The following is a 25591-nucleotide window of genomic DNA, read 5'->3' as shown; positions in this document are numbered from 1 at the left end:
TAGATGTAAATTTCTCAAATGGCTGAATAGACTCATAACAAATCACAAAAAGCAAATTCTAGCTTCTTCCCAAACTTGCTGTTATGCATCCCACCCATTTCCTGGTTTATAGCTTCCCAAGACGTCCTGTAGAAATTAACATGGGAAATAAATGTTTCGGGACCCCCTTTATCTAGGTCCCAGTCTAATCTGCCTGAGTGCAGGCAGGAACTGCGAGACCAACTGCGCCCTGCGTGTGCCAGAAGGCCGAGCGTGGCGTGGGGTTGAATGCTCGTAAGGGGTGGGACGCATGGCCAACCTCTCACCATCCACAGACAAAGACCATGCACGGTGTGGGGTTGGTTGTCTGTGAGGCATTAGATGATGGATCTGGCCACAGTCCATGCCATGTGGCCAACCCCACGCCAGGCATGGTGGAGTTGGCTTCACTTATGGTGATAAATTGTTACTTTAGGTTAAATAAAAAAAAAAGAAATTCTGTGAAAAACTTTGAGGTTAAAGTGTTATGTTATTTGCACTTATAGAGCGCACGGTTACCCTGGGGTGTACTGGCTCTAAGTACTGGTTACCGAAGAGGTTGAGTGTATGCTACTGAGAGAAGAACCATGTCTTCAAGCCCATTCGAAAAGAGAGGCGATCCGGGGCATTCCTGAGATGAAAAGGAAGCTCGTTCCAAGCTCTAGAGGCACAGAGAATGAAACTTGTACCTCCCCAATTGTTTTTTTAAAATTTGGGGACTTGCACTTGTTTGGCCGCAGTGGACCGTAGCATTCTGCCAGGAACATACCATTGGAATTTGCGCCTCAGCAACTCTGGACCAGTTCCATTAATGGCCTTAAAGACGGTGCTTAATGCTTTAAAGCGTGTTCTTTGCTTTACAGGGAGTCAGTGCAATTTCTTAAGTTGTCTCTTCACAGAAACAAACTTCGGTGTTCCAGACAGCAGCCTAGCCGCTGTGTTCTGGACTAGTTGAAGCCTGCTCATATGTTGTTTTTGGACATTAAGATATAGGTCATTACTATAGTCCAAACGCGACATTATAAGGGCCGTCACCATTGTCTTGAGATTGCTCTCAGTTAAGAACATCTTAGTTTTCCTTATGATTCTAAGAATCATAAATCAGCTGAAATCACAATGCTTACTTGATCCCCCATGGTAGGTTTGTTGTCCACCAATACTCCAAGGTTTTTGGCTTTTCTTGTGTCCACACCCGAGGATTGTTTCCAAATTGTATGACCTCAGTCTTGCTGGAGTTGAGTTTTAAACAATTAGGGGACATCCAGACCGAGATTGCACTGATACAGTCATGGAAGCGTTCCCCAGATTCCTTTTCAGCTCCCTCAGTCAGCGACAACACAATTTGCGTGTCGTCAGCGTAGGAGGTGAGCTGGAAGCCAAAGAACCTGATAACTCCAGCCAATGGTGCCACATACATGTTAAAAAGCATTGGGCTAAGAGATGAGCCCTGTGGCACCCCACAAGGGAGTGAGAAAGATTTGCATATATTGACATCCAAGTCCACGGTTTGCAACCTATCTGAAAAGAAGGATTGTAAAAGTTTCCACGCGAGACCTTCAACACCGATATCAGACAGCCGGTCCATCAATACTTTACGATGGACCGTGTCAAAGGCCATGGACAAGTCCAGTAGAATCAGTACGGCATTTCCTCCCCTGTCTACGGCCTCTCTCATTTCCACCGTGGATTTCAACAGAGCCAACTCAGTGCTATGATAAGGTCTGAACCCATATTGCGATGAGTCCAGGGAGTTGTTAAGGTGAAGAAAAGCACTGAGTTGGTTGTTCATTGCCTTTTCCAAGATTTTAGCAGGAAAAGGAAGCCTCGAAATCGGCCTGTAGTTGTTGGGATCTTTGGGGTCCAGAGTCTGCTTCTTCAACAAGGGAAGAACAGAAGCTTTCTTCCAGATTTTAGGAAATATGCCAGATGTAAAGACGGCATTCAGCAAGGGGGTCAGTGCCATACCAATGTCTTCAGAAAATTGTTTAATAACCCGAACAGGGCAAGGGTCACTAGGGGCCCCTGATCGGATCGAATTCAGAACCTTAATCATATCTGATATCTCCAGAGGTAAGAATTGGTCAAGTATCAATGGGGAGCCGTGATTATCCACTCCCTTCATATTGGAGCTGATCTGTGCCCTTTCATTGGTTTTGGTAAATGAAGAGAAGATAATTTCAACTTTATGTCTAAAGAAATCTGCAATTTTATTGCAGAATTCAGGATTACTCCAGCTCTTGGGAGTATTCGGGGTAGACAGTTTTGTAATTGTTTTAAAAAGTTCCTTTGAGTTGGATTTGGCTAATGCTATTTGAAAGGAAAATAACTTTTTTTTGCTTCTAGAAGCGATTGCTTATAGGTAGAAATGAAGATTTTATATCTTTCCTTATCCGCTTCAGCATACTTCTTGCGCCAAGCCCTCTCTAATTGCTTACAAGCCAGTTTTTGGGCTCTGAGCTCGTCAGAATACCAGGGAGCTGCGGGTAAAGCTCGTTTGGGAGTCCACTTTTTCTAGGAGCTAAATGACCGCAAGTACTAACTAGCCATTGATTATAAGCAGCCTTGGCATCTTCCACTTCCGATGGAAGGTGACGCAACGAGCTCCTAAGGGAATTTTCAAATTTCTTAATATCCATTTTTCCCCAAGCTCTGGTTACAATCTCCTGGGCCAGTTTAGTGCTGACTGACTGGCCCCTGTGGCTATTCGATTCAAACTGAATGGCACAGTAGTCAGACCACGAAATCGGGAGAACTGAGGTGCCAACTAGGTCACCATCACTGGAGTATATACCGTCCAGGGTATGTCCTTTTTCATGAGTTGGGGCCTTCACCCATTGTTTAAGGCCTCCGGCACCCATGATTTGTTGCAGGCGAATCGTATCAGGATCAGATAGGCTTTCTAAATAAAAATTAAAATCGCCCAACACCGTATAGGACTCTAGGCATAGCCCTTCTTCAAGTAAGGTACCCACTGTTTCCAAAAACCCACTTTTAGATCCCGGTGGGCGATATAGTAGTATGCCTTTAAAGGTTCTATGATTACCTGAATGAATATTAAAAGCTAAAGCCTCACATGCCGTATTAGAGGCAGAAACAAAGTTAGGTTCCACTGATTCAAGATAAAAGACTGCAGGCCCCCCCCCCCACCATTTAAGTGGCGTCCAGAGCGTAACAATGAGACCCCGGGGTGTTGCCTTCACCAGGTCCGGTCCAGAAGCATTGTCTGTCCATGATTCAGTAATGAAGGCCAGCTTTACATTGCATTCCTCCAGCAATAAAGCACATTCAGTGCTATGCTTAACGAACGATCTGGCGTTGAGTAGAATACATATTAGAGGACCTACATCAATGGCATTGGTCTTCTTGCCTAACATAGCACCTGGACCAAGTGCTGGCAGATTTAGGATCCACGGAAGTGGTAGCCGGCAGCTGATACAAAAGGAGCTCTTTATGCACTGTATTTAGGGGTATCGAGGGACAGCAGGGCCTCACCTTGCCAGGGTTCAGTCTATGCAACTCCTCATTCAAGTAATGTTACAGTGAGGTGAAAATTCCACCAATTATATATTATCTCTAGTGATTATAACTCTGGTCCCTAAAGTAACTGCAACTCGCGCCCTCACCACGTAACGCTAAGTACCCCACATATTACTTCACTGACATAATCTCTGGCCTCATTGATAGCATTACTTATGACAACTGAATTGACTTCGCGCCAGGAGCCTTGTTTGCAGAGTAGTGTAAAAAGGGGCGTGGCCTCGGACCACCTCTCGGCAATCCAGCTCTGTGGCGCTTACTGGAGGTACCTGGTGGGCTAGTTGGTCCCCAGGGACCCTCAGTATTCAAGGGGAATTAATTCCCCATCTTACAACTCTCCAGGGGGCACGTGAACAGAGTGGTGGAGAAAGGGGACGTGGCCTGGTATGAGAAGTTAGCAATCCTACTGTGTGGGACTTACTGGAAGTAATAGGAGGGGTAGTTGGCCCCCAAGGTTGATGTTGGGGACTAACTACCCCTCCTGTTACCTCCAATAATCTCACACTGTGTGATTGCGAAGAGGTCTTCGGAGGCCACACTCACCTTTCTCCACCATTCTGCAAACGCAACTGCTATGTTATAGTTAGAAATTAGCATTTAAAAATCCTTTGAAATTCAATGAAAAAACCAAAGGTTTCAGGGATGTTATAGTTAGAAATTAGCATTTGAAAAACCTTAGAAATTCACTGCAAAAACCATAGGTTTCAGGAACATTATAGTTAGACATTAGCATTTAAAAAATCTTAGATATTCACTGAAAAAGCATACGTTTCAGGGACGTTATAGTTAGAAATTAGCATTTAAAAAAACCTTAGAAATTCACTGAAATAACCAAAGGTTTCAGGGACGCTAGAGTTAGTTGGACAATTAACTTGTATAAAACCTGAGAAATTCAGCTGTTATAGTTAGTTGAGCTAACTATAACTCACGTCCCCGCAATGCACTGCTGATGACGTCACATATTACGTCATTCATGACATGGTCAGTGACATCAATGATGACATTACTGATGATATCTCAAATGACATCACTGATTATATCACTGATGACATAATCCACGTGATAATCTGATGCACCTCTTCAAACCCCTAATATAACCTTTGATACAACCACTCTCAAATACAGAGTACCATTTTCTAAACCATAGACCCACCATTACCAGTTACTACATACCCACTCACTGATTCCTAGGTCTACACACACATCCAGCCATTCACCCATACAGTCACTCATACATGCAATAACTCATCAATACAGCACTATCCTTTTCACTCATAGATCTATACAGACACTCACACATCACCACTCATCCATAGAGTTACTCACACACCTAGTCAAGCATGCAAAGAATCATTCACACTCCCAATTACTCACCTATACAGTTATACACAGTGTCATACAGATACTAACACATACTTACTGTCTTATACAATCACTGATACAAGCACAATCAATCAATCAATCAATCAGGGGTTTATAAGGCGCGCTACTCACCCGTGAGGGTCTCAAGGCGCTAAGGGGGGGAGGGAGAGGCTCCGGATCAGTCGAAGAGCAAGGTCTTGATGTCCTTCCTGAACGTGTGCAGGGTTGGGGAGTGTCTGATGTTCACAGGGAGCTCGTTCCAGGTCGTGGCTGCAATGTAGGAGAAGGGTATCCTGCCTGTTCTGTTTCTGCAGATGTGGGGGACCTCTGCAAGGTCAGCAGAGCAGAGGTTCCTCCTGGGTACGTGGATGGATACTCTCTTGTTGAGGTAATTGGGTCTGGTGTTGTTGAGGGATTTGTAGGCGTGGGTGAGGAGTTTGAAGCTGACCCTCTTTTCGACGGGGAGACAGTGGAAGTCTCGTAGGTGTTGGGTCATGTGTTCCTGATGCGTGTGTCCCGAGGACAAGCCTGGCTGAGGTGTTCTGGATGGTTTGGAGTTTGTGTAGAAGGGTTCTGTTGATTCCGGTGTATAGGGCGTTGCTGGTTATGAGCACGTGGGTGACGGTCCTTCTGCAGTCGGGGGTTCCATTTGAAGGTCCTACGGAGGATGCACAGGCAGTTGAAACTAGTGGACGTGACGGCGTCGATCTGGCGGTTCATGGAGAGGGAGGAGTCGAGGATGATGCCGAGGTTTCGTGCATGGTCTGTAGGGGTGGGTGGATTCCCTGGGGGCGAGGGGCCACCAGGAGTTGTCCCAGGCACACTGGGGGGTCATGCATACTATCTGTGAGATGCCCAGCTGTCCAAGCAAAAAATCCACCTCTTCAATTCTTTCAGACACTGTCAGTGTTAAGAAACTGACAGTCCCTAAGAAACCTCTTTTATACTAAAACATAATGTCAATGTGGTGACTGTATATCACACCCTGGGCCTATGTGTACCATCTGTGTAACACTCAGCGGTCCTAGCAAAGAAAAATAAAAATGCAACGCTGTATCACACCCAGGGCCTATGCGTACCATCTGTGGAACACTCAGCGGTCCAAGAAAAAAAATATATATGTGACCCTATATCCCACCCAGGGCCTCTGCTGAAGGAAGTAACCCATTTAGGGCCACTCAGGTCACTAGTGGCCACCTCTCTGCCTTTCGTACTAAATGAAGAGTCAGTCAGGCAGTAGAGAATAGAAACCAATGACTGTTTATTCATATACATTCAGAGCGGTGCCCCATCTGCCCAGTCGCTAAGAGGGCTGCAGAGGGATCTGGAATCCACAAGCGTAGAAATACATAATGTACATTTTGTAACTGGGAGAAAGCACACCCACAGTGGAATTTTCCAAGCAGGTACAGATAAACAGCGAAATACAGAAAAAAACAGTTTCAGTTCTCATATCTTACAAAAAATAATATAGTCCAAGGTCGTTCCATCTAGAGCCCTCCACCAGACAAGGAAGAGAGGGCCTCTATCTAATGAGAAAGCTGTGTGCTAAAATGAACAGTGTGCTCATTACTGAAACAAAACCCAAGTAAGGAAACGAAACCCAAAGAGAGCATTTCTCAGAATTGAACTAGATCAGTTTCGAACAGCCTAAAATGGCACCCAACATAGAAAATGGTGCAGCGAATGCTAACTTAATTAAAAACTGTGTAAGCATAAATGATTTGTATTCTAACAATGCATACCATCTGTGTAACACCCAGCCGTCCAAGCCAACTAAACTATAAACTGCCTTCACCTTCCCGAGCGTGCTGACTAGGGAAAAATTGATTTACGAGTTTATCCTAGTTTGCCACACGCCACATGCTGGGACTAAGGATCAGATGTAGTCTATTAGCCTGTGACAATAACCTTCTGACTGACCTCTGCCCCGCGGATTCAGCAGAACGTTTAATCAATTATGGTATCTGCTCACTGGTCTTGTTGTGCAGATGTGAATCTGTTCAGGCAGGGTTCCTTCCCCTTTTGCAGCTGCTGGGCTCAATAAACCAGTCTCTCCTATATGGCTCACCAAAATGTTGCTCGGATATGAATTTACTGTGAAAAAATGAAAAGACAAGAGGCGTTTGGCAAAACAGGAACAAGTTGGTTTAAATAAATGCAGTTGCCGGGAGAGCAGAATCCAGAGTTGTGTCTGAGGACTGTCTCGATATACAGAGGTTTTGGCGGGCATTATATACAGTTCTTGAAGCACAATAAATTGATTACACATTCTTGTAGAGCACGTAAATCCGAGCTTAGTCAAAAACCATAAATTCATACATCTGATAAGAGGCACAGGTGCTTCTCGAATTTTTGGAACCCAATGTGAGCCTAAGTGTATGTATCCAGATGTCCAGCATTAGGAGCGCTTGATCACTGCGTGTAGTCACATGCTGTGTTCTGATTCAGTGAGTGTTCCTAACTACATGTGGCATCTGACTTTGGGGTATTTTGTAAACACACGCACCCTTGGCCAAACGTGTTTTATTGGGGCCAATCTCCTCAGACCTTCTGTGGGATTGATCTCAAGGTTTTCCCTGGTTGCGCATTTGTCTTTGGGCTAAGTGTAACCTCACCTGTGACCTGTCAATCTGTAGGCTTGGGTTTGTGTCGCAGGGCCTGTCTGGTCACATATCTCTGACTCTGGGTTGGTGGGGAGGTCATCTCAGTTGGATTTGACAGCAATAACACAAGATTGTTATTGCATGTACATCTAACATGGCGGCCATTAATATTTAAATAACTGACATTTTCATTACTTTGCTTACATTTGCCATGGTGTCCATCAACCTTATATTTACCAGTATTAACATTCTTATGTGCCCATATATCATGGCAGTTCAGCCATGATTGCACTGCTCACAGACATTCTTGTGAAAGTGCTCTAATATGTTTATATTTTTCCAGTGGATCAAGTTGGACAGACAAAGTCAAGAATCGTGTGAAAGGAAAAGAAGCTTTATACAGGGGACAATTCAGCTTGGTATCTGCTGATGGGTCTGTGATTCCAGACCAGTCTGAAGTGAGGAACTCCCTATACCGCGCTCTGACACTGGCCAAAGGGGTCCAGGCAGACCAGGATATCACAAAGGCAGCTGAAGATTTGAAACAGAAGGTGCACAAGGAGGTAACGTAACTTCAAAAAGTGTTAAATAGTATTGATCCATCTTCCTGGGAAGATGATTGGGTTGTGGTCTTAGAGTTTTAAAAGTTTAATGACTTACTTCTATGTCAGTGTCTAATTAACTATTGCTTTAGAGAACTTTGTGGTCTGACCATTCTCCCAAACGCTTATGGCCAATGTTATACGATGAGCATGTGTTACAATTCTGCATGTTCTGCTACAGTCAAGTACCTGGCCCTTCTGTTGCCAGAGTGTGAGTGAGCCTAGGGGGAGTTAAAGTTCCCACCCACCTCTATGAGCATCACATTCTTCTTTCAGATGTATGTGTGTAAGGCAATCTTTCATTGGGGAGTCTGAGTGCCTAAGCAGATGGACTGAGCCCTTGTGTGGTGTGTCACAAGATCTTTCGACTTTGGTGACAACCAGACATCCTATTGAATCAATCCTCTCTATCTCCACAAATTTGATCAATTATTTTATGTAGTTTCACAGTTTCATACACTTTCTCAGCAGGTTAAAAATCAGAATGAATAGCCTCTTTCTCACGTATACTTTGTCGATATTATCTACTAGGGATACACAAAGAAGCAGATACCTTTGCCCACAAGATTAATACTGGCGACCGCAACTTCATGCGCTACATTTCTCACAGAAGTTTGAGCTCCCATTTCCTTCTAGGTTCTCTCGCCATGTCATCATTACTTCTCTTAATGAATGATTGAAATGTGGACAGGGTTAGCTGTCCCCCATCATCTTCTATAGGCACCCATTAGATCTTCTGATGCCAGGAATGAGAAACCATTCTGCAAGAGGAGTAAGGGGACCTAGCCCCCCTCTCCTCTCACCTCTTTTGTAGACCCAGCCTCCACCTCCCTTCTCTTTTTTTTTGTTGACGTAGACCCCCCCCTCCCATCACCTCTTCTGTGGACCCAGCCCCTCCTCATGTCACCTTTTCTGTTGACTAAGCCCTCCCTCCCATCACCGTTTCTGTAGACCCAGACCCCCTACCGTCACCTCTTCTCTCAACCCAGCTCCCCTTCCTGCCACGTCTCCTGTTGACCCAGGCCCTCTCTGGTCACATCTTCTGATGACCCAGCCCCCCTCCAGCCACCTCTTCTATTGACCCAGCCCCCCTCCTGTCATGTCTTCTGTTGACCCAGCCCCCTCCCGTGATGTCGTCTGTTGACCCAGCCCCCCTCCTGTCACATTTTCTGTTGACCCAGCCCCCCTCCTGTCATGTCTTCTGTTGACCCAGCCAACCTCCTGTCTCATCTTCTGTTGACCTGGCCCCCCGCCTGCCACGTCTCCTGTTGACCCAGCCCCCCTCCTGCCACTTCTCCTGTTGACCCAGCCCCCCTCCTGTCACATCTTCTGTTGACCCAGCCACCTCTTCTATTGACCCAGCCCCCCACCTGCCACGTCTTCTGTTGACCCAGCCCCCACCTGTGACGTCGTCTGTTGACCCAGCCCCTCCTGTCACATTTTCTCTTGACCCAGCCCCCCTCATGTCACATTTTCTGTTGACCCAGCCCCCTCCTGTCTCATCTTCTTTTGTCCCAGCCCCCGCCTGTAACCTCTTCTGCTGACCCAGCCCCCCTTTACCTCTTCTGTTGTCCCAGCCCTTCACCTCTTTTATTGACCTACCCCCCTCCCATCACCTCTTCAGTTATCCTAAACCCCACCATATTCTCTTGACCCAGCCCACCTCCTGTTATGTCTTATGTTGACCCGGCCCCCCTCCTGCCACCTCTTCTGTTGACCCAGCCCCCCTCCTGCCACCTCTTCTGTTGACCCAGCCCCCCTCCTGCCACATCTTCTGTTGACCCAGCCCCCCTCCTGCCACATCTTCTGTTGACCCAGCCCCCTCCTGCCACCTCTTCTGTTGATCCAGCACCCGCCTGCAACCTCTTCTGTTGACCCAGCCCCCGCCTGTGACATTGTCTGTTGACCCAGCCCCCCTCCTGTCACATTTTCTTTTGACCCAGCCCCCCTCCTGTTATGTGTTCTGTTGACCCAGCCCCCCTCCTGTCACCTCTTCTGTTGACTCAGCCCCCCTCCTGTCACCTCTTCTGTTGACCCAGCCCCCCTCCTGTCACATTTTCTTTTGACCCAGCCCCCCTCCTGTTATGTGTTCTGTTGACCCAGGCCACCTCCTGTCACCTCTTCTGTTGACTCAGCCCCCCTCCTGTCACCTCTTCTGTTGACTCAGCCCCCCTCCTGTCACGTCTTCTGTTGACCCAGCCCCTCTCCTGTCACGTCTTCTGTTGACCCAGCCCCCCTCCTGTCACGTCTTCTGTTGACCCAGGCCACCTCCTGTCACGTCTTCTGTTGACCCAGCCCCCTCCTGTCATGTCTTCTGTTGACCCAGCCCCCTCCCGTCACGTCTTCTGTTGACCCAGCCTTCCGCAATCTTCCGTTGACCCAGCCCCCTCCTGTCACGTCTTCTGTTGACCCAGCCCCCCTCCTGTCACGTCTTCTGTTGACCCAGCCCCCTTCCTGTCACGACTTCTGTTGACCCAGCCCACCTCCTGTCACGTCTTCTGTTGACTCAGCCCCCCTCCTGTCACGTTTTCTGTTGACCCAGGCCACCTCCTGTCACGTCTTCTGTTGACCCAGCCCCCCTCCTGTCACGTCGTCTGTTGACTCAGCCCCCCTCCTGTCACGTCTTCTGTTGACCCAGCCCCCTCCTGTCACGTCGTCTGTTGACCCAGCCTTCCTCAATCTTCCGTTGACCCAGCTCAGATCTCCTATTGCTTCTGTCCTCGTCTCTTCTTGCTCCTATTTTTGTTTTATTGTGTACTTCTTCTTCAGGGGGATGGTTCGGTCTGTCTGGAGAGCACTTCCTATAAGTCTCTATAGAGCTAGAGGTGCCGGACATGTACATTGTCCGTGTTCCTTTAGTCCGCAATCCGTGAGTGGCTCCAGAGTCCAGACTCCTTGGATTGGGGAACGTGTGCCTAAGTCTTCAGATGTCCCAGGATTGGGATGAAGTGGTAGAAGGATTACATTCCAAGGTAGTTTCTTCACACTTTTGTCAGGCTGTAAAGCAGAGTCTAGGTACCTGGAAAATGAGGCTGTCACTGTGCTGGAAGTACAGTACAAGCTACAAGCCTCTGAAGTGAAGGGTGTGCCACCTCCCTGCTGTCTTTCTGTATGCTGCACTGAAGAGGGAGCTCTATACCTTGATGCCCCCAGGAAGGTCCGGATAGGAGATCGAAGCTATCCATCTACCCTGCCTGCAGCCCCTCCCTCCAACAGTTCCTTTTAGTTTCCATTGCTGCCTGCTGGTGATTGTTCTGAAGATCTGACTGAGGTCCTGGTTTACTGGTCACTTGACTCCTGTCTCCTTGTTCCAACTCATGGCAGGTGTCTGAGAACCTGGATCGATATGGACGCCTGGTGAAGCAGCAGATGGACTTTGAGAAGCTCTACACAACCGCAGGGAAGTACACAATCCAGACAGCAGACGCACCTGTTTGGGGCATGGTGGAAGCCATCGAACTAGGCACTTCCGGTGGTAACAGAAAGAATAGCTCCATACCCCCACACAAGAACAAAAGCTGCCTGAGCAGGATGAGCTCAGACGAGCAGGACATCGTGTTGATACATATGCTGGGCACAGCTGATGAATATTCAAGGTGGGTGATGAAAGAATGACCCTTCCTATAATATTGAGAACACACGTGTGACTTTTCACATGTGTAGGGTGTTAGTGGGCAGTGCAAATGACTGTGTTCCTTTTGTATATTACAATGTTTGCCTATGGTCTGGAAGGGTAGGTACCTCCATTGAAAGGGGATCCTCAGTGTGGTGTGAGGCAAAGAGCGAGTGCCAGCAAATTGAGGGCTGTGTCTCAGCTCTAAGGGAGCTTGCAGCCCAGCTGTCCAGGACCTGCCTGCGGTGTCCAGACCCCGTCCGTACCATCACATCCCAGTAACATCTGTTTCTTTTCACTGGTAACGAGTAACATGGAGCTTCTCGCAGCCAGCTGTTTAAGTAGGGATACAAAATCTCCTTCCCTGACTCTGTGGTCACAAAGAGACCTCCTAGAGTGCCTTCCTTCCAGCCCACCCCCATCAGCCTTCAATTGAGTCAGAGCGACTGTGGACGTGGCGGTGTGTAGTCTTGATGGCTCGGTGATCTGTGACTCCTCCTTTCCCTCTTCAAAGAGGTCATTTAACAAAGTAACTCACTGTCCAAAACCGAGGCGTAGACACAGTAGAACAGACTTCCAGGCGTCTTGGCCATCTCCAGGGGAGTCCTTCTACTGGCTCACTTACACAGCAGACCACACACCTCCCTTCTTAGCAAAGAAAAGACATTTCCTGTCAAATCACAGCATATACAATAAGAGAAAGAGATGAACTAAAATACATGAATGAATTGTGAATACAAGCTAACACATAAACCCTAAAACAATCACAGACAGAGATAAGGGAGCAGAAGATGCAATAAAGATAAAACATCACTGTCTCTTGCACTCATGCAGATATTCCAGTAACTACCCCTCCCTTTCACTCCTTCGCAATGAATCATTCCTCCCTACAGATTCCTGTCTTAACATTTTGTCTACTCACTTCCCCTCATCACATTCACTGATTTTCTCCACCGCCTGTTTAAATTCCAAATCATAAAGGTCTGTTTTCATCGCAAGTAAAACAACATATTCACTTTACTAGGCTTGGAGAACTTACTTTCCTAGTTGCTACACCCAAGGCTTCTAGTCCTAACTCACTGACAGCTACAACAGTCCCAAGTGTTGTATTTTTATCAGGCCACTCTTTTTGCTTGCACATCCATAGTACCTTTTCCTTCTTTCCTTATCAGTCCTTACTTGCAAACCCAAACTTGTCTCCATCTCATTCACACATGCAGGGGATATCAATGATAGTTTCCTGGTCATGTTGTAAGGCTCTACACTTCAAACTCTTACATACATCTTCCTTCCAATCCTTCCCACCATAATTGGAAATCTGAATGGTCTCTGAACACAATATTTAGCCATTCTTCTATTCCGCTTGCTGTGGGATGGTAGAGGGCACATTTATGTGCAAATAGTTTGGTTTTCAAGAACTTCTCTATCTCACATGACACAAGTTGTACACCATGTTCAGTCAATAAGATGCTCCGTATCGCCTCTCTAACCAAAACGTGTTGTCTAACCACCACTGCTGATGCATGTCACTTGCCATCTAGAAAACATGTCAATGAACACCAGCACATGCAATTGTTCAAAGCTACTAGGAAGAGGACCTACAATATCTAGGCTACAGCTTCCCAAGGATGTTCGGGTAATCTTTTTATCACTATGGGTCGCAGCCAAAGCTTAAGTATCTTATCACTCAGCAAACACTGCATTTAGTCCATAGCCGCTCTCTTAGTTTGAACATCTAAGCCTTACCTCCAATATCTCCTCCTTGGTTTTTGACACACCATGAAGATCCTGACATCATAACCCTGTTCTCCTGAGCTGTTCTGGTGGAATCTGTATCACTATCCACACAAAAGAGTGGTAAGAATGGAGGATGTGGCTTAAAATTCTAGTGCAATTGGCATGTGCTCATTAAGAACTTGTGACATGTTTCATCATCGGGCTTACTAACTAACACCCCCGCACAGACCAATGCCTGGGGTGGAGAAAAGAGGAGGGGAAGACAATACAAGCAAAGGAATAATACGGGGATCAACAAAACAATAAATGTGCAGTTAGTGATTTTTTTAAAAACTAGCTCAGGTATATCCGTGGTTATGCTTTACTCCTGGATTACCGATCCAGGGTTAAAAACGAATAGAATGGTGGTGAAAGAAGATTATCAGTTCACGTTCACCCCTCCGTACTGCTGGTGCGTCAACATGTTTCAGCCGATTTACCTTAGCCTTCAATAGAATGTCTGCACGGCCTTCATCAGGACCTCTAGATCCCCTACAGACCCCTCCTGTCCTACCTTAACATTTGTAGGATTCAATCAAGGGTGTTTCCCACTTCCATTTAGGGGATATGTAACACACTCTTCCGTTGTATCTGTGGGTGTAAGAATTACCACAGTAAACAAAACTGTAAACCAACCTGCCTTTTAAAATTCGTTGGGTATATACATCCCCTAGTGTCTATTCAAATTATACACTGGCACTACACAATCCCTCATATATTACACCCCCATGCAGGGTCACTGGAACTCAAATGATTGTACGTCCCTAACCACTCCATTTGATCAAATCGACCAAAAGTCCCAATTTTTTTTTAGCAAATCAATGATTATTGTCAACATTATTGCACAGGTTTGTAACCACCTCTTTGTGTTTAAAACACCCAATAATATTACTGTTCCGAGATCTTATCCTCATAAGGACCTATTAAGTGATCTTTTTTGTGTGAGCCCCTTACCGAGTTTCACCAGTAAGTGTGCTCGAAGTGGCGTGGGAGTAGGCCCTGTAGCCACAAACTGTGTAGAAATAATTTAATGTTAGTTTCAAGTAGTATTTCCTGGGATTACTGTTTCACGCATCTACGGCCTTACAAAGCGCTCGTTAACATAGTTTGCGAACCGCGTTCACTAGCCATGTGTAACTCGTTTAAAAATGGGCAGGCCCCACATCGATAGGTACATAGTCTATCCATGTGGTCAGGCTCGTTCAAACCATATGGTCTAACTTGTTGACACAGTTTGTGAATCGTGTTCCCTAGCCACGTGTAACCGGTTAAAACTGGGCAGGCCCCACTTCTATAGTTAGATGTTCTATCCATAGGCTCAAACTCTCTCAAAGTTCCTCTTATGCAAGCACTTCAATTTTGTGGAAGCAACACATAACCCCGTCTGCTGGGACGGGTGTGAAGCAGAAAATAACCCCCCACCCCCGACTCCTTACTTCATGAAGGTGAGCCCACAGCCCGGCATCGCTCTCCTCATGCCCTGTAGCTAGCGGTCTCAACCCTTGGCTCCTCTGCTTTCGGGACCTTCTCCAATCACGTCGGGATGCCCAAGCACATAATCAGAGTCATCTGGTGCGTTGTGAGTGCTCCTGGTGTTCTGATTCTGCCATTTTTGCCACGCCATCTTTAAAAGGTGTGCGTTTGATCAACTTAAATCACATTTTTGCAGAAAAAACACAACGAAAATCATCTTAGAACTATCTCTCTACCTCGCATATTGTAATGTACCTAGATCAGCATCCCTTGAGGATGGGCTTTGGTAAATTCATAAATGCATATCCGAACATGGTGTATTTCATCGTTAATCGATAATCTATCGTTATACTTACCATATTTTATTGTCTCTAGGTGGTCACTCATTTTTCAAAAATCTTGGTGCATAAATATAATGACTCATGCTGTATTGCATTCCACTGTTTCACAGGTTGTCTACGAGAGTATATTAAAGTCAACCTTCAAATTGCGCATTCAGAAAATGTCGCCTGTCCATTGAACTCCACGGGATGTCATCATTTAAGCCCGTCTCATGGCTGTGAAGCCTGTATACCCACTTCTGTTCCTCAGGAGTAACAGTTTCTTGATATCTCGTTTGGTGTTGCAAATAGTAGGTTTATCAAACACCGTCCAGAACATGTCATCCACGAGTGATGTTTTTCCAGATAATGTGTGGTGAACTTGGCATTGGGTTTCTGGCATCGTGTGCTACTTCTGTGTTCCATGATGCGTCTTTTAACTTTTCTGGTTGTCACACCAATATAACACATTTTACATGGGCATTCGATCAAGTATACGACATTCTCCGAATTACAATTCGTGTGTATCTTCTGCACCCATGGAAATGTCAGTCCCACAACTATGCTCTTTGTGTCTCTCGTCAAATTACACACATCACACGAGCCACATCTAGTATGGCCTGTTACGGGAGTGTTTCCCCATAGGTTCTGTGTTCTGTCTTGTGTTTTAATATGGGGTCTTGTGTGCACCAATAAGTCCTTCAGATTGGCACTCCTTCTGTAGGAGAACAAGGGTTTTTCCAAATGTGAACCATTTGAATTCAAAATGCATCAGTGTTTTAATATAAGGCGCCTAATATTGTGTGAGGCGGTATTAAAGGTTGTGGCAAACAGTATTTGTCACGTTTGGTTTCTTGACTTTCTCCAGGAGAGTCTCTCTATGCATATTCGTTGCTCTTTTTCTTGCCTTTTTCACCACTCTCTCCAGATATTTTCTCTCACGGAGTTTCTTCGAGAGTAGAGTGGATTCATCCTGGAAATCTGTTTTATGTGTGCAATTCCTCCGTAAATGGAAGAATTCTCCCACAGGTAAGTTTTCCCTCACTTGGGGTGGAAGCTGTCAAAAGATAGAAGGGCATTTTTATCTGTTGGGTTGTGGTAAACCCGAGTTGACAGAGTTCCTTTCCTTGGTTCGATTACCAGATCCAAAAACGGGAGCTCAGTCCATGTGATGGTCAAAGTGAAGTGTAGTGAAGGATTTCGACCATTGAGCCAGTGTAGAAAATCTCTTACTGACAGTTCATCTCCCCTCCAAATCAGTAAAACATCATTAATGAACCTCTGCCGTCTCGGGTATGGATGCACTCCCTTTCAAATGCCCCAACGTACAGTCCTGCCAGACTTGGGGCAAATGTACTGCCCATTGAAGTACCATGGGTCTGTAGATAGATGGTCCCCTCAAACTCAAAGTAGTTTTAGTGAGAGCAATCTCTGCTAGGATCAGAACGAAGGATCTAGCTGTATTATATGCCTATTCTTCTGCATAAAGGAGATCTTCCACAACCCTCAGAGTGTTTCCCTGTGGAATATTGGCATCGAATGATTCGATATCCAACCCCACCAAAAACTCCATGGAAGGATCAAATTCCATATATTTAATTAGGTTCAGTATATCTCTTGTATCTTGTACATACGCTTCCATTTATTGTACCAGCTGTTTGAAATAAAAATCACAGAACTTTGACAACGGTTCGAAAATGGAGCCTATCCCGGAGAGGAATCTGTATCACACCTCTAAAGACTCACTTGTCTCTTTCTAATAGTTCATCTATAATACCCATACATGCTCCGCAGCTCTCTCTGCATGCTACTTTGCTTTTCCTGACTGCTTCTTGAAAAACATCACCTTTGCTTACTCTTTTTCTCCACATTTGATCAGTAATAATCCCTGCTGATATGTCACACCTTCAAAATCCACCAATGTATCTTCATCATCGTCATCTTCACTTTCAGCCTCTGTAGACACCAACCTTGGTAAACAATCAGCAATGTGGTTTTTGCACCTGGAATATACTCCACATCAAAAGTAAATACCTGTTAAGACTAACCCATTGGCTAGTCTTCAGGAAACTGTCAGTCCACTTGTAGTGACTTCAGTTTTGTAAACACTTCCCACCAGAACTTTCTCAAGTTCCTCAACACTGAATGAGTTGCCAGGACTACTCGCTCTCATGAACAATTCAACTCCAGATCTTGAACATGATCGTCCTCTGAGACTAAGCATCATTTTGTAAACTGTAATGCTCCCAACCGCTGGACATTAGCAACAGTAATCAATATGGATTTAACAAATTGCCATATGTTGGGAGCAGATGCTAAGCCAGCCATTCCCCCGCCAAATTCCTGCGGTGGCGTCATGTTAATATCAGCTGCCCTGCGGTGGTTGTAATGTTGCTAATGTCTGTCATTGCAGTGATTGTTGTGTTGCTAATGTCTGTCATTGCAGTGGCTGTCGTGTTGCTAATGTGTGTGATTGCAGTGGTTGTGGTTGTCATGTTGCTAATGGCTGTCATTGCAGTGATTGTCGTGTTGCTAATGTCTGTCATTGCAGTGGTTGTCGTGTTGCTAATGTCTGTCATTGCAGTGGTTGTCGTGTTGTCTGTCATTGCAGTGGTTGTCGTGTTGCTAATGTCTGTCATTGCAGTGGTTGTCGTGTTGCTAACGTCTGTTATCGTAGTGGTTGTCGTGTTGCTAATGTCTGTCATCGCAGTGGTTGTCATGTTGCTAATGTCTGTCATTGCAGTGGTTGTCGTGTTGCTAGCGTCTGTCATTGCATTGATTGTTGTGTTGATAATGTCTCATTGCAGTGATTGTTGTGTTGCTAATGTCTGTCAATGCAGTGTTTGTCGTGTTGATAATGCCTGTCATTGCAGTGATTGTCGTGTTGCTAAGGTCTGTCATCGCAGTGGGTGTCGTGTTGCTAACATCTGTCATTGAAGTGATTGTCGTGTTACTAACGTCAGTCATTGAAGTGATTGTCGTGTTACTAACGTCAGTCATTGCAGTGATTGTCGTGTTGCTAATGTCTGTCATTGCAGTGATTGTCGTATTGCTAATGTCTGTGATTGCAGTGGTTGTGGTTGTCATGTTGCTAATGTCTGTCATTGCAGTGATTGTCGTGTTGTTAATGTCTGTCATTGCTGTGGTTGTCGTGTTGCTAATGTCTGTCGTTGCAGTGGTTGTCGTGTTGCTAATGTCTGTCATTGCAGTGGTTGTTGTGTTGTCTGTCATTGCAGTGGTTGTTGTGTTGTCTGTCATTGCAGTGGTTATTGCTAATGTCTGTCATTGCAGTGGTTGTCATTTTGCTAATGTCTGTCATTGCAGTGGTTGTCATTTTGCTAATGTCTGTCATTGCAGTGGTTGTCGTGTTGTCTTTCATTGCAGTGGTTATTGTGTTGTCTGTCATTGCAGTGGTTGTCGTGTTGCTAATGTCTGTCATTGCAGTGGTTGTCGTGTTGCTAACGTCTGTCATCGCAGTGGTTTTCGTGTTGCTAACATCTGTCATTGCAGTGATTGTCGTGTTGATAATGTCTCATTGCAGTGGTTGTTGTGTTGATAATGTCTGTCATCGCAGTGATTGTCGTGTTGCTAATGTCGCTCATCACAGTGGTTGTCGTGTTGCTAACATCTGTCATCGCAGTGGTTGTCGTGTTGCTAATGTCTGTCATCGCAGTGATTGTCGTGTTGCTAATGTCTATCATTGCAGTGGTTGTCGTGTTGCTAACGTCTATCATTGCAGTGATTGTCGTGTTGATAATGTCTGTCATTGCAGTGATTGTCGTGTTGCTAATGTCTGTCATTGCAGTGGTTGTCGTGTTGATAATGTCTGTCATTGCAGTGATTGTTGTGTTGCTAATGTCTGCCATTGCAGTGGTTGTCGTGTTGCTAATGTCTGTCATTGCAGTGATTGTCATGTTGCTAATGTCTGTCATTGTAATGTTAATACATGTTAATATCAGCTGCCCTGCAGTGAAGGTCATGTTGATAATGTTGGACATTGCAGGGCTATCATTAATTGAGGCTTGGATGTGCCGTGAGGCTACCACAACATGTTCCTCCGGTGGAGTGAACACTTAAACAAACTATTGTAAGTCCATATTACCCTCTTCCGAAATCAGGGATCTCAGCTAGTGTTCCCAGGTGAAAGTAGGCTTTGGGCACTGGTTAGAAAGCAGGAGTAGGAAGCTGGCTCTCTATATACTATATCAAAAAGAGGTGTAATGAGCAGAGAATCCAGTGGATCCCCAGGGGCTTTACAGAGGCTAAAGTAGACAATACTAATGCGCTCTTTGGTGGTAGTGTGGGCGAGCAGTTATGCCTATTAGAGCGCAGTGCTAAGCATTTGTTGTACACACAGTGGCAATAAATGAGTCACACACTCAATAAATAAATCCAATTTATAAAAAAAAACTTGGCTATATTTATGTTGTAGAACATCTGAACTTCATCTTAGGGAAATACGTTTTGCAATAGAAATACTGTTCAATGGAAAACGTGGACACAGTGCAATTTTAAGACTTTGCAATGTTAACCTATGGGAGGAAGAGACACCAGCAAGAGGGCCAGCTGGTTCACCCCAGAACTCCTAGCCTCCAAGCAAGCCTTCCGGAAACTAGAGAAGAAATGGCACAGCGAACAAACTCCGGACAACCGCGCAGCACACAAGGACGCCATCCGCACCCACCACCACCTCATCAGGACTGCCAAGAGAACCTCGTTCAAAGACCGCCTCGACAACAACGCACACAATAGCAAGGAGTTCTTCAACATCATGAAGGAACTCTCCAACCCCAGCTCCAACACCAATGACATCCCGCCATCGCAAGCCCTGTGCGACTACCTCGCCACCTTCTTCCACCGCAAGTTAGCAGACATCCACGACAGCTTCAACACCCAGACAGCTCCAACAAACAGCAACACAACAGACCCTCCGCACACCATCAACCACGACCCCCTGCTAGCCTGTGCCAGCGTGAGCATCGATGACACCATCAAGCACAATCCACTTTGGCTCCCCGTCAGATCTCTTCCCGCACCACGCCTTCAACAAAGCAAGCAGCTCCATCGCACCCCACCTGCGCAACGTCATCAATCTCTCCCTCTAGACCGTGACCTTCCCAGAGAGCTGGAAACACGCCGAGATAAACACCCTACTAAAAAAAACAAGGCAGATCCAAGAGGCCCATCTCTCTGCTCCCCTTCCCGGCCAAGGTCATCGAGAAAATCGTCAACAGACAGCTAACCCGATACCTCGAAGAAAACAGAATCCTGGTCCCTTCCCAGTCAGGGTTCTGCAGCAACCACAGCACGGAGACTGCCCTCATCGCCGCCACCGACGACATCAGGACCCTGCTTGACAACGGCGAGACCGCAGCACTCATCCTCCTAGACCTCTCCGCCGCCTTCGAAACTGTCTGCCACCGCACACTACGCGCACGCCTCCACGTCGCAGGGATCCGAGACAAGGCTCTGGAGTGGACCACCTCCTTCCTCTCCGGCAGAACCCAGAGTATCTGCCTCCCCCCATTTCAGTCCAAAGCCTCCAAGAGCATCTGCGGCGTACCCTAAGGATCCTTCCTCAGCACGACACTGTTCACCATTTACATGGCCCCGCTCGCACACGTCGCCCGACAGCACGACCACAACATAATCTCCTACGCCGACGACACTCAACTGATCCTCTCCCTTACCAAAGACCCCATCACCGCCAAAGCCAATCTCCACGAAGGAGTGAAGGCCGTCGCTGACTGGATGAAGACCAGCCGTCTGAAGCTGAACTCGGACAAGACGGAGGTCCTCATCCTCGGCACCAACCCTTCAGCTTGGGATGATTCCTTGTGGCCGACGGCACTGGGAGCAGCCCCGACACCAACCGAGCATGCACACAACCTAGGAATCATCCTCGACTCAACGCTCTCAATGACCAAGCAGGTCAACGCCGTCTCCTCCTCCTGCTTCAACACCCTCCGCATGCTCCGCAAGATCTACAGATGGATCCCAACAGACACAAGAAAGACAGTCACCCAGGCCCTCGTCAGCAGCAGACTCGACTACGGAAACGCTCTCTACGCAGGAGCCCCGACCAAGCTCATCAAACGACTACAACGCATCCAAAACACCTCAGCACAACTGATCCTCGACGTACCACGCCACGGCCACATCACCCCCCACCTGAGGGACCTGCACTGGCTCCCCATCAGCAAGAGGATATCCTTCAAGCTCCTCATCCACGCACACAAGGCACTCCACAAGACCGACCCAGCCTACCTCAACAGACGACTCTCCTTCTACATCCCCAACCGCCAGTTACGCTTTGCCGAACTCTCACTCGCAACCGTCCCACGCATCCGAAGAACAACCACCGGCGGAAGATCCTTCTCCCACCTCGCCGCTAAGACATGGAACACCCTCCCACTGAGCCTACGCCAGACCCAAGACCTGCTGGCCTTCAGGAGGATGCTCAAGACCTGGCTGTTCGATCAGTAGCACCCCGCCCCACCCCCCCATCGCCTTGAAACCCTCACGGGTATGTAGTGCGCTTTACAAATGATTGATTGATTGAGCCTGTTCCCCCTGCAAAAGGGGGTGAGGACAGGAAGGGGGGCCTACTCCTAACAGGAGAGGCTGGGGTCATGTTTCAAAGGCAGCAAGGCCTTCGAAGCTCCCCTCCATAGATGGCTCTTCCTGACCAGGGGGAGGTGTGAACACCTCCACCCAGGAAAGGCTTTGTTCTCGATCTTCTAGCACAAAGGTGCTCACCTCATGAGGTCACAGCACAGTCTGGTGGTAGCAGGCTGGCTTAGGCCAGTTGGTGACCACACTCGGAGTTGGTAGGTTTCAGGGACCCCTCTTAGGGGTCTTCTCTGTGCAATTCTTAATAAGTCTGACACTAGAATCAGTGTAGGTTTATTATGATGAGGTGTTTGGTAGCAAAGATCCCATATTCAGGGAAGCCATCACGACGAGCGCCCAGTCCATGCCCCTGGTTACTTACAATGCCCACGAATGGATATGGGCAACGTAGACAGGACATATGGTGGGCCCTGCCTTAGGCCTGCTAGAGGGGTATCTAATATATATCTCATGCAGTGCCTAAGGCATGGCACACAGGGATGATTGCCATGTCAACTCTTCAGTTTTGTGTGCACCAAGACACGCAGACTGCAGTGGCAGCATGCACGTGCTTGCTGAGGGGTCCCTTAGGGTGGCACAATTTGTGCTGCAGGCCTTGGGGAATTGCTTTGACCACAAGGCCCTTTGGGTTGCAGTATGTGAGTAAGCAAGAGTTCCTTCTCACTGGCCTCACTCAGTGCCATTTCAGCGGATGTGACTGCCCCATGATGAGCTAGAAAGGAGTAGGATGAGGAGAGAATCCCTAGAGGGGGATGTTCCCAGGGTTCTACACTCTATGTTGCTTGTGTCTGAGGCGAGAGTGCCTCTCCCTGTGGCTCACACCTACTGTGTGTGAGGACGAAGGAGCGATATGGAAACACTGATTACCACAAGCATACCCTAGCATGTTGTTTACACTGAAGTGACCGATACGATGAGCCATGATCTAATAATCCACTCACATTTATTCCCTGCACCTATGCAACAGTTAGAGCAGCACAACTATGCACATAATCACTGTGGAGAGAACTGCTACAGAATGCTTTAAGCCTGATAGCACGCAGTCGAAGCATTCAGAGCAGACTAAGGCATAGCAGCGAAAGACAAATGGTGTAGTGCTTGAGGTATGGCAGAATCAAAGGGTCAGTGAGGACAGACTGCCAGTAACAGCTGGTGGCTGCAGTGCTTCCTGGGAGCCAGTGCTGGGTGGAATGGACATTTCTGTTTCTTTCTTTCCAATCAATCAGTCTGAATGTATAAAGCGCAGCAAATCCCCCGATAGGGTATCCATGCCCTTGCAGACCCCAGAGGCTTATTCAGACAGACAGGTCTTGAGGGCCGTTCAGAATTCCGGAAGTGAGGTGATGGTTCCGAGGTATATGGGGAGGCTGCTCCAGGCTTTTACTGTGATGTGGAGGAAGGAGCATCCTCCACTTCTGCTTCAGTAGATGCGGGGAGTATGGGCTGCTCCAGGCTTTTGCGGTGATGTGGAGGAAGGAGCATCCTCCACTTCTGCTTCAGTAGATGCGGGGAGTATGGGCTGCTCCAGGCTTTTACTGTGATGTGGAGGAAGGAGCATCCTCCACTTCTGCTTCAGTAGATGCGGGGAGTATGGGCTGCTCCAGGCTTTTACTGTGATGTGGAGGAAGGAGCATCCTCCACTTCTGCTTCGGTAGATGCGGGGAGTATGGGCTGCTCCAGGCTTTTACTGTGATGTGGAGGAAGGAGCATCCTCCACTTCTGCTTCAGTAGATGCGGGGAGTATGGGCTGCTCCAGGCTTTTACTGTGATGTGGAGGAAGGAGCATCCTCCACTTCTGCTTCAGTAGATGCACGGAGTATGGGCTGCTCCAGGCTTTTACTGTGATGTGGAGGAAGGAGCATCCTCCACTTCTGCTTCGGTAGATGCGGGGAGTATGGGCTGCTCCAGGCTTTTACTGTGATGTGGAGGAAGGAGCATCCTCCACTTCTGCTTCAGTAGATGCGGGGAGTATGGGCTGCTCCAGGCTTTTGCGGTGATGTGGGAGGAGGAGCATCCTCCACTTCTGCCTCGGTTGATGCTGGGAGTATGGGCTGGTGAAAGGGAGGTAGAGCATAGTCCTCTAGACGATAGGTGGAAGTTCAGGCAGTGGTTAATGTAGGCGAGCCCTTGGTTGTGCAGAGCCTTGTGTGCGAGTCAGCAGCTTGGATTTGCATCTCTTCTGTACAGGGAGCTATCCAAGTTGCCTGAAGTAGAGTGTGTTTTAGGTTCGTCCACTCACAACTAAAATGACCTTCTCATTTTTTCAACAGTCCTTTAATTGTGCCCTGGACCAGACCTTTACACCATCCTGTTCCATCTGGAACACCCCCAGTGAAAAGGACAAATTTCCACCAGAAACAGTATCAACCCAATTTCTCGAAGCATTAGATTCCTTAAAATATACTTTTCACGACTCTATAGGCGGTGTCCCCAACAAACTACCGCCTCTGCACCAGCGCGACGCTACTAACCAGCCCCCTGCCATTGTAAGGGCTTGGATGCCTACGTGGTGCTTCGGAGAGCACAATCCACATAGAAGTTGACCCTCAATTTTATCCATAAACGCCCATTCATCCACTTTGATTGCTTCCATTGCATAATAAAGGGTCCAATATGTAACTGCCAAGTCAAAAGGAGATTATTGTCACGCCTTTGCCTTTCAAGGGCCTCAAATTGCAGTTTCCCTAATGTTCAGAAATCATTCTGGCTGCTGCTGACGGATATTCCCAATTTGTCCTGACCCTTTTCTATGGAGCAATAGTTGATGGGTGTTTGCACCCAGTATTGAGTGATTTGTATCACAAAATCCACACCTGTATCAATGTCAGCTCTGGGAGTTTCATTTATTCTGCAGTTAATATTGTCCACAGTGGTGGCAGGAAGTGCTCTCTATGCTGTATTTTTTTATGAATATTTAGAACTGATGTTCTGTATTAAGAAACATAACTTTCACAGAACCAAATACTGATGTGGTCAAGTCAACGGAATAACATTTTGAATGTGTACACAATTTTTATTTGAAAAAATTTGGTGAATACAATGACCTGCATTCTGTGTAGGTTGATGAGCCAAATGTCTCAATCCAAACATTAGTGGGCAATATACAGGGTCTTTAGTTCCTATTAAATGTGTAGAATATTGAATTAGATTGGAGAATACAATTACATTAAAAAAACAATAAATTGGCAGTAGTGAGAGATAAAAAAGCTATGAGTTGATTAAATTCAAGAACAAATTATTTTGCTTGTCCAGATGCTTGACAGTCAAGAAGGCAAGAAATTCATTTTATGGCAACAATGATATATTAAAATACCATGAGACCATAAACTGTACCATGAATACAAGGCACACTTTTCACAAGCCCAGTGATGGCGTTATGTACGAAATATTAGTTTAATACATATGCTTTGCAGACGAAATCTACTACGCAAACTTTCAAGAGCGTATCCCACATTGGCTCCCGCAATCAATGAACGACACAAGATTTTGCAAAGTTAATGATACAGAAGCATCTTGTTTTATCATGTGATGAATCTATGTGCACATTCATTCTTCGAATCCAAACTCCAAGTAGTGTTACATATCCCAATGTATTGAGTTCATTGATTGTGGGAGCCAATCACGCTCTTGAAGTTTGCGTATTAGATTTCA

General features: G+C 46.6%; 1 protein-coding gene and 1 long non-coding RNA gene across 2 annotated transcripts in view; one reads left to right on the top strand and one right to left on the bottom strand.

The window, feature by feature from the left end:
- Window positions 1-7016, bottom strand: part of LOC146863602 (uncharacterized) — an 80526-nt gene extending 73510 nt beyond the window's left edge. The window contains exon 1 of the long non-coding RNA XR_014969046.1: window positions 6893-7016. This is a non-coding gene — a long non-coding RNA (uncharacterized LOC146863602). The remainder of the gene's footprint in view (window positions 1-6892) is intronic.
- Window positions 1-25591, top strand: part of LOC146863601 (uncharacterized) — a 277244-nt gene that overhangs the window by 188892 nt on the left and 62761 nt on the right. Inside the window, exons 6-7 of the mRNA XM_085627622.1 lie at window positions 7867-8086; window positions 11450-11721. Of these exons, the coding sequence (XP_085483748.1) occupies window positions 7867-8086; window positions 11450-11721 (492 nt within the window). The remainder of the gene's footprint in view (window positions 1-7866; window positions 8087-11449; window positions 11722-25591) is intronic.

The sequence above is a fragment of the Triturus cristatus genome, chromosome 2_1 (assembly GCF_964204655.1).
Source record: "Triturus cristatus chromosome 2_1, aTriCri1.1, whole genome shotgun sequence".
NCBI classification, from domain to species: Eukaryota; Metazoa; Chordata; class Amphibia; order Caudata; family Salamandridae; genus Triturus; species Triturus cristatus.
The sequence above is the reverse complement of the archived record's forward strand: the minus strand, read 5'-3'. Positions and strand labels throughout refer to the sequence as shown.